The sequence below is a fragment of the Pseudochaenichthys georgianus genome, chromosome 21, assembly GCF_902827115.2.
Source record: "Pseudochaenichthys georgianus chromosome 21, fPseGeo1.2, whole genome shotgun sequence".
Lineage (NCBI taxonomy): Eukaryota > Metazoa > Chordata > Actinopteri > Perciformes > Channichthyidae > Pseudochaenichthys > Pseudochaenichthys georgianus.
In genome coordinates this window covers 38,619,809-38,635,283 of record NC_047523.1, presented here as the reverse complement: position 1 = coordinate 38,635,283, position 15,475 = coordinate 38,619,809, and the positions used below count along the sequence as shown (strand labels likewise).

At 43.5% G+C, this 15,475-nt stretch overlaps 2 protein-coding genes across 2 annotated transcripts in view; one reads left to right on the top strand and one right to left on the bottom strand.

Annotated features, from left to right (window-relative positions):
* The window catches only part of sema5ba (sema domain, seven thrombospondin repeats (type 1 and type 1-like), transmembrane domain (TM) and short cytoplasmic domain, (semaphorin) 5Ba), a 281,741-nt gene extending 281,359 nt beyond the window's left edge, over positions 1-382 (bottom strand). Inside the window, exon 1 of the mRNA XM_034110160.2 lies at positions 254-382. The gene's annotated coding sequence lies outside the window, so the exon portion shown is untranslated. The remainder of the gene's footprint in view (positions 1-253) is intronic.
* A 3,846-nt stretch (positions 383-4,228) lies between these two features.
* pdia5 (protein disulfide isomerase family A, member 5) overlaps positions 4,229-15,475 on the top strand; it is a 117,588-nt gene continuing 106,341 nt past the window's right edge. Inside the window, 1 exon segment of the mRNA XM_034109974.2 lies at positions 4,229-4,370. Within this exon segment, the coding sequence (XP_033965865.1) occupies positions 4,302-4,370 (69 nt within the window). The 5' untranslated portion in view covers positions 4,229-4,301.

Here is a 15,475-nt window from a genome sequence, read left to right as displayed (position 1 = left end):
AGAGAAAGACGGAGCGAGCACAGCTTAGCCAATCCATTATTTGATGGAGGGATATATATTTATTTTTCTAAGCAGGTTACTCCAGTTTAAGCATGCTATTGTGCTCATTTTTTTTAATCCAAATTTAATCCCGCCTGTAAATCTAAAGCTCGATACAAGCAGACAACAACACCCCTAACAAAGTGCTTTTCTACCAGTCATTTCAGTTATGTTCCCAAAGAAAAGAAAGGGGAAAAAGTGGTTTTCCTCTTACCTTGGAAGATGATTGTAATCCCCCAAGTTGATGACAAATGCCAGGCAGAGATACACAGAGAAACAATAGAAACGGAACCGAATCGGGTTCTAGTGCTGCGTCCTCAGCCGCTGTGGTGCGTCCCTCTCCGGCGACCTGCAGCCGACAACTGCGCTCTCTCTCTCTCCGCAAGAGTCGGACGAAACCACCGGGTAGAGGGGAGGGGGGCCGGGGGAAGCGGGGAGGGGGGTTAGTAAGAAGTGGGGATAGTAAGGAAAAGATTTGAAAGCGCAATGGGGAGGAAGTGCGCTTGGACACCCCCGAAGAGCTGGAAGAGTGTCGCAACAAAAATGCGTCCGTCCGGAGAAGAAGCAGGCAATGTTTGAGAGAAGAATCACAGCCTGGAGGAGCTGGGAGAGACAGAGAGGCTTCTGGGAAAAGCTTTTTCTCCTGCAGGTTGCTGTCTGGGACTCCGGGGGTTACCTGGCAATACAAGTCCACTGGGCATTTCAGTGTTACTCTGTTGTTGTTCGATGAAACTCAAACAGTAAACACATTTGGATAAACTCTGGACCAAAGCCATTGTGTTGTATTCTATTGTTATGGCAGCCAGATGTATGCTGGGTAATATTAGCCCAAACTCCAATCATAAATGAAACCATTTGGAGCGTTGCATTGAGAGTAACTAAACCTGGATGATCTTATTTTTATTCTATTCTGAGTGACTAGCCTACCCCTGATATATGTATTTATATATATATATATATCTTTTAGATTCGTTTTCAAGAAAATATATATATGTACATCAAACTTTATATACACACAAAACCTTGACAACATCAGGGTGCATGATAACATTAGCATAGGTACATACAAAGAATACAATAGAAACATATACAGAAAGAAAGATGGATATACAGTTTAGAGAAAATACTTAAATTAAGGCAAGAAACAAACTTACCTGATAAAATTGTATTAATTTAAGTTAAGGTTTCACGTTTTCTACTCAATTCTGTTCAGATGTATTAATTTAGTATGTCTTTTTTTTAAACTTTCCCATGTTTTGAATGCATTCATTTGTACAGGGGAATGGACCCAATCACTGCATGCATGATCTACTGGGCATGCACGTTTCAAAGCTATAATTAAACCACAAAGAAAGTCGATTTGATAAAGAGCTAATTAACAGCCGTTCACAACAAGCCAGTTACTGATTAGCCTCGTGTGTAATTAGTTGTGTTCCAATATGGCTGCAATATGGTGATCATGTAGAATACACTCGTCGCTATCCATAGCACAGGCAGGGTTGAGAGGGCTACTTTAAACATGTAATCTCTACAATTATAGTTTTAGAAAAAAGTAATCAGAAACCAATCCACGTATAATACAAAAGTAATGTAACCTGATTACTTTCTTTTACTTCTGTATTACCTCAACATCAAATGCAATGCAAATAAGTAAAGGAGAGAATAAATATCAATGATGATTTTATACTTAAGTTTATTATGCAAGACACCAGAACAATGCAACCTTAGAAAAAACCAATCCAAGAGAGGTAGGAGCAAAAAAGAGGGAAGGAGAGGAAAGCGAGCCAGCCAGCGAGCGAGCGAGCGAGCGAGCCAGCGAGCGAGCGAGCGAGCGAGCGAGCGAGCGAGCTGACATCGAGCGAGCGAGCGAGCTGAGCGAGCCAGCGAGCCAGCGAGAGAGCCATCGAGGAGCGAGCGAGCGGAGAGCGCGGAGCGAGCGAGGCGAGAGCGCGAGAGAGAGCAGCGAGCCAGCGAGCGACGACCAGCAGATGCCAGCGCGCCGAAGCGATGCGAGCGAGCCAGCGAGCGAGCCAGCGAGCCAGCTAGCGAGGCGAGCGAGCCAGCGAGCGAGCGAGCGAGCGAGCGAGCCAGCGAGCGAGCCAGCTAGCAGCGAGCCAGCGAGCGAGCCAGCGGCGAGCGAGAAGCGAGCGAGCGAGCGAGCGATGCGAGCGCGCGAGCGGAGCGAGCGCGAGCCCAGCGAGGAGCGAGGCCAGCGAGCCAGCGAGCGAGCGAGCCAGCGAGCGAGCCAGCGAGCGAGGCGAGCCAGCGATGCCAGCGAGCGAGCCAGCGAGCAGCGAGCCAGCGAGCGAGCCAGCGAGCGAGCGAGCAGCGAGCGAGCGAGCGAGCGAGCGAGCGAGCGCGAGCGAGCCAGCCAGCCAGCGAGCGAGCCAGCCAGCCAGCCAGCGAGCGAGCGAGCGAGCGAGCGAGCGAGCGAGCGAGCCAGCGAGCCAGCGAGCGAGCGAGCCAGCGAGCGAGCCAGCGAGCGAGCCAGCGAGCAGCGAGCCAGCGAGCGAGCCAGCGAGCGAGCGAGCCAGCGAGCGAGCGAGCGAGCGAGCGCGAGCGAGCCAGCCAGCCAGCGAGCGAGCCATCGAGCGAGCCATCGAGCGAGCGAGCGAGCGAGCGAGCGAGCGAGCGAGCGAGCGAGCGAGCGAGCGAGCCAGCGAGCGAGCGAGCGAGCGAGCGAGCGAGCGAGCGAGCGAGCCAGCGAGCGAGCGAGCGAGCGAGCCAGCGAGCGAGCGAGCCAGCGAGCGAGCCAGCTAGCGAGCGAGCCAGCGAGCAGCGAGCCATGCTATCGAGCCATCGATCGAGCGAGCCAGTCTAGCTAGCGATCGATCGATCTATCTCTATCTATCCATCCATCCATCTATCTATCCATCCATCCATCCATCCATCCATCCATCTATCTATCTATCTATCTATCCATCTATCTATCCATCCATCCATCTATCTATCTATCTATCTATCTATCTTTCCATCTATCTCTATCCATCCATCTATCTATCTATTTTAGGCCAATCTGCATAATGAACTTGTGCTTTTGTTACTTAGGCCTATATTTTGAAGCTGTTTGTACTTTTACTTGAGTAACATTTTGAATGCAGGACTTTTACTTGTAACAGAGTATTCCTGCACTTTGGTACTTCTACTTTTAATTAAGTAAGTAAGTAAGTAAGTAAGTAAGTAAGTAAGTAGGTAAGTAGGTACAATGTATTTATAAAGCGCTTTTCACAGACATAGTCACAAAGTGCTTGACAAAGCATTACAACATCATACGAATAAATACGTGCTAAAACACAATAGCCTACATAGTGAAAAACACAATACACAATAGAAACACAATAGAAACACAATAAAAACATACAATACAATATATATAAAAGCACAAAAGTACAATATCTGACTCCTTCTCCCACTTCTCATTTCATTTCAAACCTTTATTTATACAGATAAATCCCATTGAGATCATTGATCTCTTTTTCAAGGGAGACCTGCTCAAGTAGTTCCACATGAAACATAAATAGAACAACAAAAGGACATCATCCAGCATCATTTACAAAATTATCCACATAAACAGGTACCAACAGCTTCCGATTGAGTAGCATCCAACCGAGCTTTAAAAACATTTAGTGGCACCAGATTGCTCAGTTTCCATTTAGTTGGACTGTTCCAAGACAGAGGAGCTGCGCATCTAAAAGCTGTCTTCCCTAAGACAGTCCTAGCAGTTGGCACATTTAATAAAACCACAGCATGCGATCTCAGGCAGTAGCCACTTACAATTCTCCGTGAGATCATGGAGCAGATATAAGATGGAAGTTTCCCTAACATGGCTTTGTATATAAAGATGTACCAGTGACTGAGCCTCCGTACAGTTAGTGAAAGCAAACCAGCCCTTGCATACAGGGTACAGTGATGGGTTAATGCTTTACAGTTTGTCACAAATCTCAGTGCGCTGTGATACGCAGCATCTAACTTGGCCAGGCAATGGGCAGGTGCTTTCATATAGACCAGATCCCCATAGTCCAGCACAGGTAAAAAGGTCACAGTGACTAGCCTTTTCCTGGCCTCAAGCGAGAAACAGGACTTGTTTCTGAAAAAGAACCCTCTGACTCATTGCTATCCCGTATTGCACTCGCTCGGTGGGTGGAACACCTCCCGCCGAATCTTCCCCACAACAACTACATTTCCCATGAAGCCTTGCGCCGTGCTCAAGAATCCGTGGAAAAAGCGATTCCGCCTGAGTATCCAGACGTGGCAACGGCATCATGGCCTCTTGGAACCAGCGCCACGGGAGTCGGATGAGAGAGGAGAAAATGTTCATGTTGGTGCTGCTGGTGAGTCAAACAAAACCCGGTGTGTGCGTCCGGTAAACGGTAAGGGCTGTTCGGTGTCCTGCATGCACATGGCGGAGGGATTTGTGTCCGTTTAGAGGCGTTAAGGAGGGAGAACCGACAGTAGAAATCCGTCTCCATAGCCTGTCCGTGCAGGAGGTAAAGTTGACAGCCCTTGACTGAACTTGGAAACAATGTAGCAATGCTGTGAGGGCTATGCGGTTGTTGTGGTAAAGTCACCGGGATTTGAAATGTAGCTGCCCACATTAAGCGGGGTTTTCCTGGCCAACGGTCGCCTGTGTGCCCGGTCCCTCCCCTGTGAGAACCAGACCGTCCAGGGAACTACTCGGTAACACCAACAGACTTGAGGAACTTATCTTTACCTCAGCTTAACTCCATGTTTACTTTCATTCACTCGGTAGCATATAACTCCAGAGGGGGGATAAGTACTCATATATTGTACAAATAAGTACCAGAGTGTAGGAATACGCTGTTACAAATAAAAAAACATGCATTCAAACAAGTAACAGTACACACATTGGCATCTAAATATAGTTAAAGTACCGTAAGTAAAAGTACTCATTCTGCACAATGGCCCATTTCAGAATAATATAAAGTACAGTAGTATTATCAGCTTAATCAAAGGTGGTTGAAGTACTCAGATCTTGCAACATATACTTAAAGTACTAAAAGTACTCATTATGCAGATTGGCCCATTTAAGAATAATATATTATATGTTTTGGTTATAATTATTGATGAAACAAGTATTCTTTAGGTGTTGTGATTATATTGTTTTTCATTATTAATGAAATAAGTAACTAAAGGTATTGCATCAATGAGTAAAAGTACAATATACCTCTGAATTGTAATGGAGTAGAAGAAAGTAGTAAACAATGGAAATACTCAAGTCAAGTACAAGTAACTCAAAATACTGTACTTGAGTAAACCTACTTAGTTGGTTATCGTTTACCAGACCTGATAATCGTTCTCTTTATCTCAGCGTACTCCTCTTTAAAGTGTATCTCTTCTTAGTTTCATTCTCTCGGTAGCTTGGTGTTAACACCACGGCATAACTCGTTTTCACAGAAACTGATCTGTTCAGCCAGCTGAGTTGGTAAAGGGAATTGAAAGTTTGCGATATATATGGAACACAAGTTTCTGCCACTCTCTGTTGTGTGTGTACTAGTTTCTAAAGTGCCCTTTGGAAGAAGTGTAGTACCCTCCATGTCATGTGACTGTTAGAAGTGAGTGGGTTAGGCAGTGCAAATCTGAACTGCATGGAAATATAGTGGTCATTTGCAAATATGAGTCAGAAGTGAGTAGAAGTATTGTGCCTTCATCTTATCTGATAGTGAAAATGCATTATGCAAAGTCTAAACTAAGTTATGTTTTCAAATTGCCCCGGTCCAAAACACAAATATTTTATTCACATGATGTTTGGTATTTTTCCTGATAAGTAAAAGCTCCATGTTAGTGTTACATTTGAATATTGTGATAGTTTTATTTTGTGTGTTTTCTTTAGTGAAAAAGTATAAAAAAAACCTTTGACTATTAGTGTGTTTATTTTGGTATTATGTTGTACTTTATGCCACATACCTGTCTCCTTACAAATGAAACAGTCCTCGGTAATTATTCTTAACACACGGTCCACTTCTAATATTCCTTGATCGTATCCCTCATTTAAAGATTCAAGTAGATCCATTCAATGTGTTTTACATTCGCTCAGTGGCCGATGTATTAGGAATACGTAGCTGAATCAAATCCAGTACATCAAGAAATACTTCTTTCATTTTGTAAAGTGTTCCCTATAAATTGTCACATGAGTATAAAGCAGGCCGTCTCCTGTCCAGCTTCCTGTTGCAGAGCAGTCACTGCAAACATGGGTGGATCTTGGGTGTGTGTGTGTGTGTGTGTGTGTGTACAGTGTCACGGTTTGACGTGTTGGTACTGTGCCAAACCTGACAGGCTGTCAAAATGCACGGTGTAGTAAAATGACTTGCTGGATAACATAACCTTAGGTCAAGCTATCATATTTCATATTTGGTGATTGCCTTGTTGGATATTGGCATTCATATCTAAAAAATAATAAAATATTTTAAGACATTTAATTGGCCAATAGGTTTGCTGAAAATAATGGAAAAATAGCTCAACGATAGGAAATAAATACGAGCTGAACCGGTACTGGACTTGTAAAAAGTTTCGGTTCAAGTCCGGTTAAAACCGGAACGTCGGGAACCGGTACTTGGACTCGCAAAAAAACTAGCACTTACGTATATTCTCCTTTTTGTTCTAACCATCTAAAACCTTCCATAAATCGAAAAATTTGCGCTGAGAAAAGACGAAAAACATCGTTTCGGCTTCTGATATGTCGGCCATTACTGAACTCACGAAGTCTCGCAAAATATCGCAACTGCTCGCGAGATCTGTGTGACGTCAAGGGAAGCTAGCGATGTGATTGGCTTAGACATAGTGTCTCGAGTCTTGACAGTCTCCTCACTGTCCGAGTGACATCTTAGATGATAGATGCTTAAGTTAACTATGTATGACATTTGTTTCAAAATTGTATGTATGTACATCACTATGTATGTACTGTATAATGTACACATGTAGAGAAAAGACATGGTGTACAGACAGTACAGTACAGGGAATACTGTATAGTAGGTGTGTAATATATAGTGTACTCTACACTCTACCTTTCAGCAAAGCTTTAGGGATTTAGGCTCAGTCAGCTCAGGGACTGTTTGGTTACTTTAGTTTGGTAAATGAAATACATGTTTGAACTTTGTAGTAGTTCACTGTAGTTGCTGTCATAAGTCATTTGTAGAAGTATTTTTTTTACATTTGTACTTTGTAGAGAAATGTAGACACGAGTTGGAAGGGAGCACAATAAACCTGACGAGTTTGAATTTCAGTTGATTATGAGTTAATTTTCAATTGATAATTAGCTCACAATAAGTTCACTTTAGTTACTCACACAACTTGAACCAAGCCATGGGTTCAGGTCCGTGTGTGTGTGTGTGTGTGTGTGTGTGTGTGTGTGTGTGTGTGTGTTGTGTGTGTGTGTGTGTGTGTGTGTGTGTGTGTGTGTGTGTGTGTGTGTGTGTGTGTGTGTGTGTGTGTGTGTGTGTGTGTGTGTGTGTTGTGTGTGTGTGTGTGTGTGTGTGTGTGTGTGTGTGTGTGTGTGTGTGTGTGTGTGTGTGTGTGTGTGTGTGCGTGTGTGTAGCAGGGCACATGGAGTTATTCAACAATGGAGGCTACAAACCACTGCAGCACATGCGTGAGGTCATCTGTCTGGGTGGTGGAGGTCTGCTGTCAAAACACTTAAATCCAAACTTTCCACACACACACACACACACACACACACACACACACACACACACACACACACACACACACACACACTCTTAACAATGTATCTGTTGCCCATGGCGGGTAAACTCTAAATGTTTTGTCGGCCAGGTTTAATCAATGTGTGTGACCCGACCTGTTTTCAGTAACACTTTGTTACCAGATTCCCATCATCAGTACGGTCAGCTGCCATGGGGGAGTGGCCCTTATTGATTTGTTCTACTTCCCTGTTTATCTAAAAGGCTGGATGCAACTTGTTTACATTTTTGAGTAGTTATCTTAACAATGTAGGTACTGACATTTTATTTAGTTTCTCAAATGTCAGACACCTATGAAACATCTTCATTACAATACCTTAGAGCAGGGGTGTCAAACTCAAGGCCCGGGGGCCAAATCCGGCCCGCCACTTCATTTGCTGTGGCCCCACAAGAGCTTGCAAAGAATATAATCAGTTTATTATAAGGTTACGTGCCGCTTTACGGGAGCACGTTGCCCATAAACTACATGTCCCACAATGCATCTCATTTTGTGAGAAGAGACTTTCAATTATTTGCCCTAGACTTCTGCTTTCAGACGTAGTTAATTATGAAGTTATTACCCTAGATAATAATCCAATGCAGAGGAAATATTGTAAAATAATATATTATTTTATATATATCTATGTATATTTATATAGTCTTGAAGTTACCACCGGCCCTTTGAGTGCAACCATAATTCTAATGTGGCCCACGATGAAATTGAGTTTGACACCCCTGTCCGAACAGTCGAGAAAAAAACCCAAATGATCTTTTTGAAATAATGTTGAACAGAAAGGCTTGGACCAGTGAACGTTTCATATTTCAGACGGCTATTAGAAAGCATTTTGAAATGGTAAAAAGGCATCGGTTTGATCCCACAACAGAAGCAGTTTGGTATTGGTGGTTTCTCCCTGTCTTCCATTGATACTATCTGAAGTGTAATGGATGCTAAACTGCTAATTGACTGTTCCTCTGCTCATGTGAAAGCTAAGAAGCCTTTTGTGTGGCATCGGATGCTGTGTCTCTACAATCAGCCCGTGCACACACCTGTACGGCTCATTAGGCCCAGGAAACCTGAGGCAAGAGAAACTCTGGGTGCTGACTCAGTACGGCCCCTTAGAACTAGATGCCATGTCTGCAGCAGATTAGCGACACCAGATGGAGGGTGTGGGCTCGTCGTGGGCAAGGGGCTGATCACCTGCTGCTTAGGAAGAGTCACTGTTCTACAGCACGGGACCTTGATGGCAAATAAGGCAGTAGTGCTGTTTCTGAATCTGTGTAACAGACAGCTGTCGGCACGGGGAAGTTATTTCTATTATTGTAACATGACGAGTCTATTGGGAGAATAATCACTCTTTATCACTACCATGAGACGTGTTGACTTTACAACGGCATATATGTTGTTCAGCTATACGCAACGGGACCTACCTTGATGGCAAATAAGAAAGTACTGATAGATTTGTATTCTGAGTTTGAGTCTTGTTATCAAAAAGCATTATCCCGTCTTTGGCTCCCGTTCGATCGATGATGAAAGTTTCAGGTAGATTAGTTATGAATGGATTCGGAGGTTCACACTTGGTTCGTGCCAGTTGACATTCAAGCGGCTGTCTGACGGTGAGCGCAGATGATGTGGCATTTGAACAGCTCATGTTTTGATCACGGTGGAAACGCTGAATTCGACGAGGTCATTTTTTAATTAACTCTTGCCTTTTAATGTTGTGAGCCGGCAATACGTATGAGATTCAATTGGCTTATCACACGTATCCGTGTAAAGCCCAGTTTAAGAGGCACACGTACGTCTGACAGAATAACACTGCGATGAATCCCACCTTCTTTAAGGTCACAATGTTCAGTCCGTGTGAGACGTTGATGCTTCATATTTTAGAAGATGATTGTGGAGCTGTGTTATCATGTCATTACAGGAGATGGTGAAATAATGGAAATACTTTTGGTCTCTTTTCTTATGGCGCGTTTCCACTGCAGGCCTCGCTCGGTTTGGTTAGGCCTTATTAGGCCCGGCTCACTTTAATGCTGCGTTTCCATTACAGTTTAGGAACTGGGGTAGTTACTATAGTAACGCAGTGTAGGCGGAGCCGTGACGTCATCTTCAATGAGCGCCCCAGAAAACAACACACCCGTTAGCTGTTAGCACTCAGAGCTCACAGCTCCTCGTATCTGTCCAGAAACTAGACAGAAGTTAAACAAGTCCAAACCACAGACTGCCTGTGTCATGGAGGATACAGTCGCTGGTTTATTTATGTCTGTAGGCCGTTGCTGTGAGTGTGGACGGTCGGAGCATATATAACGTTAGCTTAACCAAGCTACATTCAGAAAACACGCATTTTAAAAGGTGTTTCGCCTGCCGTCTGTCTGCAGACTTGTCAAAGCATTAATTCATGGTTGTTACTAACCGGTATCAGTATGTTGTTACTTCGGCATCATTTTGAAACGTGTATTACAATTAAATCACGGTCAAATATGTTCATCTTGTTGTTAGGGATGCACGATATTGGTTTTTTGAAACCGATACCGATAACTTCCTGCTTCTCAAGACCGATACCGATAATAAAAAAATAAAAAATTACGCCACTAATTATTTTAACGCGATTAACGCAGTCGTGCTGCTCCTGAATCTGTCATGTAAAACTCTTGGTAGTCCTACCAAGAGTTTTACAGATTCAGAAGCAGCACGACTGCTAAACTGGAGTTCTTTTTTTACGATGTAACACAAGCAGCTAGAACTTATTTAAACATGACGTGACAATACTTAGTCGTAGAATAATCTCTCTTTATCACAGCCATGAGAAGTATTGGCTTCACAGCAGCATGTGTTCGCCTGCGCTGACTGTAGGTGTAGGTTAAAACGATGTCATGCTGCAGGAAGTATTTAGTGTCTGTTTGCATATTAACGTTAAGTTATTACCCGTGTTGTTGTTTTTTAAAGCCGTGAATGACCGTCAGTATGTTTACAATGTGTTCAATACTGTATGTCGTCTACGGTCACTGTTCAAAACACGATCAATACTTCGAAGAAACCGTGACGGTAGAGAACTCAAGTCTATTTACACTTAGTTTGTGCAGAGATGGCATTTTGCTCAAATAAATCAGTTGTATGGCAAACAGATATGTATCTATGTTAAACTAAATATTCCCTCATTCCTCTGGAGGGGACACGGGGATGTTAGCCTTTGCAGACCATGTACATGCACACAAACGTATATAACACACCATGGGAAAGGGCAACGTGCCTGTCTGAAAACCCCATCATTAAACTCCTTAAACCTGGCTCCGGGTTGTTTGTGATGATCTTATGCAGTAATTGGCAGCTGTGTGCATGTTGGATTTACAATGGTTATGATGTATTTCAAAGTTAGGCCAGAGTGTTGCCCATAAGAATGTCAAAGGCCGCTTTCACACCAAGTACTTTGATGTACTTAGTTCCCAGCACTTAGTACCCCCATGGAACTAAGAGCGCGTTCACACCGGAATAAGTTCCCTGAGGGAAGATTACGCAAATGAAGCCGCTGACGTCACTTCTTCTTCTGCTTTGGCCACAAACCACTTCACGGCGTATACTGCCGCCCGAAGTCCCCGGCCAAAAGTCCCCGGCCAGAAGTCCCCGGAGTTGGGGACAGGCCTTCAGAGTAAATCTCCAGAACGCCGACACCTCCTCATCTCCACTGCTCACATGTTTTATTTTGTGTTGCCATAAGTTAGTCTCTCTGCGTTGGTGCGTGGGGCTAATGCTAATAATGCTAATGCTAATAATGCTAATGCTAATAATGCTAATGCTAATAATGCTAATGCTAATAATGCTAATGCCAGCCAATCAGAAATTGGAACTTTTTTCTCCCCAGGAAAGTCCCACCTCTCTAGCAGGGACTGAAAAGGGGGGGAAAGTTCTCATGAACTAAGTTCTCTTTTTGGTGTGAATTCAAAATCCGCGGAACTATCGGAACTAAACGGGAAAAGTACTCTAGTGTGACAGCGCCTAAAGTGTCCTTAAAGACGTTTCAAAGCAATCCTCATATACCAAAGCCCCTCTGGAAGAAGCATGATTTTGTGAACATTGATTTATTGGAGCATACTTAACATGCATGGATTAGCCGTTGACAGTCCTGTTGGAGTGGTGGTAGATATGTTGACTTCTGTGAATTAGCAAGCTACACATTTCAGCCATCTTTCAAGCCTAATGGAGGTTTTGACCTGAGGATTCCTTTAAGCATCCTTCCAGAGAAACTGACCAGCTTTTCTCAAAGTTTCATGAGAATCAGGCGTGTAGTTTTTCAGTAATCCAGTTTGTTGCTGATAAATAACCCCAAACAAAAACACTTCTTCTGCGCTGAGGCAATAAGACAGCCTGCATCATTTTCTAATCTTCCCCACGCTCTCTAAATGCCCACCTATACAGGACACGTGTCACTGAGCCACCCCCCCCCCTCAGTGTGATTCCCATAGGTCTCATAGCAAACAGTGACACAGCTTGTGTTTGTCTTCTCATAAAGCTAATCGGCCTCATGCACCGACATCAAGTGACAGCATCAACGCAGATCAACACAAATAACTTGCCTCGATCCGTCTGTACGAAACCCAAGGCCTCTGTTCATCCTTTTTTCTAAGCCCTTTGTCTCTTCTATGTTCATTAAGAAGTGTACTGGTGTGCAAAGTGTCCTTCTTTAAGATTCCCATCAGCCTCCCTCAGCAGAGCACCCAGATGAGAATCAAGAGGAGCCTGACCGGTGCTTGTTTTCATCCCAGGTGATATCACTCACCAGGAAGGACCCGCTGAGCGAGCATGCGATGTGTTGAGTCTAATGTAACCCTCCGCAGGCAGAACAGAGAGCTTTTTAATGAATGGTGATGGCACGCAGACCATTAGAAGGCAGCGAATTCACTTCATACGGCTCGGGTGGAATCAGTCTTGTTTTTTTATTAGTGCCCATTGATGAAAGTGCGAGCTTCTCAATATGGGCTTTGTTACCCATATTAGGCGCTCCGCACCATTAGCCACCAGCGTGGGGAAAGTCGAATGCACCATTCGGACTAATGAAGCAGATGCAACCCATCTGTTGCTTACTTTGAAGCCACCTTTAGCACAGGTCCACACTGAAGGCAACATCCTGTCTCCTTTGAGCCATAGGAAAATAAATCAGTTTCCGTATAAAAGCTGTTCAGAAGCTTTGGCTGCACGACTAGGGAACATAATGTAATTGAGATTTTTCTGACAGATATTGCGATTTGCGATATTTGTTTTTAAGCGACCCAACGGAAGTTTATTGTAAAATGCGGCCATATCTCCGGCTAGGAAGGTCGCATCAACGTGCTCCCGTCTCTAGCGCCCCGCAGCCCGAGCTACGAGTGAAAGAACTAAACTTACATGAAGCTTCCGTTGCTTTAAAGTCGAGCTCCAGTTTGAGATTCACCCTGTGATAGAAACACGTGATGGAGCGTCTCTAACCTGACTCAGAGGGTTCACCAAACCATCTGAAGCTCCACTGGAAGCCATCTGGAAAGGGCCGGCACTTTCAGAAGCACTTGGCACTTGGATCAATCACCTTCTATCAGGGTCCACTTCTGATTGGTTAACAATGGCTGGTACATGTGGAGCACAGCACTTCTGATTGGTGTGGATGACTGACACACAAGAATTACATTTTTTTTTGATAATTGCATCACTTGAAATTTCGATTTAAAATCGATTAATCGTTCAGCGCTAGTTGAAGCTCTCCAATAGCTTTCCACTTCAGAGCAAATATAACAATATACTGGCAAGTATGAGCACAGTAAAGAGGTTCAACAATGGCTCTCAGCCGGTGCTTTGGACTACGGCAGTCAGTGCTATAAGTAGGGATGTCCCGATCACCTTTTTTTGCTCCCGATCCGATTCCGATCATTTGATTTTGACAATCTGCCGATACCGATGTTTCCCGATCCGATCTTTATGCAATGCATTAAGAGAAACAAAGGTAACAGATAACGGCTGGTCATCCAACGCGATGAATTCAGCTATCTTGGCTGTTATTCTTTTGGCCTTTTCTCTGTTCTGGGGCAGTTTCTCTTTCCTTTTGAAAGTCTCTGAAAGTGTCGGTTGTTTCTGTGCCGTTACCCGAGTGGCCGCTGTGTACTCGTCGTGTTGTTGTTGGTGTTTGTTTCTCAGGTGGCGTATTAGATTGGTCGTGTTGAACGTAGCTCTGTTCTTTCCACCACGCGGAACCTCCACCTTGCAAACATTGCATCTGGCTGTTACACTGCCTTCGCTTTCAATTTCATAATACTTCCAAACTCCTGACATTTTCTCCGTCCCGACTCCCGAGTCACCAGCTGAACGTAGCCTCTCGTTGGCTTGCTGCTACTATTAGACACTGCGCCCACTCTGTTGCCAGCTTTCAGAGGAATAAGCAGGTCTGAAAACAAGCCCAAAGAAAGCAACACATACATCATGTTGTGTAATTTTAAACCAACACTAAGTCCTCAGGATGACTTTAAGACGTGAACATGGTCATTTTTGTTTTGTAACATTAAATGAAAAAAAAAAAATTATATATAAATAAATTTAAAAAATCCCGATCCCCGATTTTTTTCTCCCGATCTTTTGAAAATCACGTGATCGGCTCCGATCCCCGATCACGTGATCGGATCGGGACATCTCTAGCTATAAGAGTGTAGCTCTGCATCAAACTCTTTCACTTGGATCTAGCTGATACCCCTCATAGCTTTGACATTTTAATTTCATACCAAGTCTTAAAGTCTGATCCCTGCCGGTGGCCTGTGAAGGTTTATTACAACTAACATTTTGACGGGGAGAATAACAGCAATGTTTGACAGGAATCACCTATAAATGTGAGCTTTTCCAGATCCTGGCACTTCAGTGAAGTTCATGGGGTGAAAAGAAACACTTCCTTTTCCTTTTTGGAGATTGTTTGTTTCCGTATGTGTGAAGGCTCGAAGGACAGAGGGTGTTGAAGCTGTGCAGCCTCTAGTGGGGGTCTCAAACTCAATTTCATCGTGGGCCACGTTAGCATTATGGTTGTACTCAAAGGGCCGGTTGGAACTCTCAATCTCAATCTTTATTTACAGTGCACATGTAAAACAACCTCAGTTGACCAAAGTGCTGCACAGGGAACACATATACAATAACACAATAGGAGTCAAATAATAAAACAATAATTTAAAAAAAAGAAGAAAAAAGCACAATAACTAGAAACATATAAAAAAAACACATACACATATCAAAATGTTGTGTTGTACACATATAAATATATCATATATATATATATATATATATAAAATAATGTATTATATGATATTATTGGCTCTACATTGGATTATTATGGGATAGGATAATAACTTCATAATTAACTACGTCTGAAAGCAGAAGTCTAGGCTAAATAATTGCAAGTCTCTTCATGTCAAAAAATGAGATGCATTGTGGGACATGTAGTTTATGGGTGACGTGCTTCTGTAAAGCGGCATGTAACCGTATAATAAACATTATATTCTTTCAGAGCTCTTGTGGGGCCACAGAAAATGAAGTGGAGGGCCGGATTTGGCCCCCGGGCCTTGAGTTTGACACCCCTGCTGTAGAGCAACTAATGTGTTATATTTAGCTTCACAAACAAAATGAGATCGATCCATCTAATGTCAGCTTTCTGTACTTTGCCAACATATAGGAGGAATGAACTAGGGTTGCCAGAAACTGACCATGATCAAAATCGATTATTCAGCAGCCCTGGCGAATAATA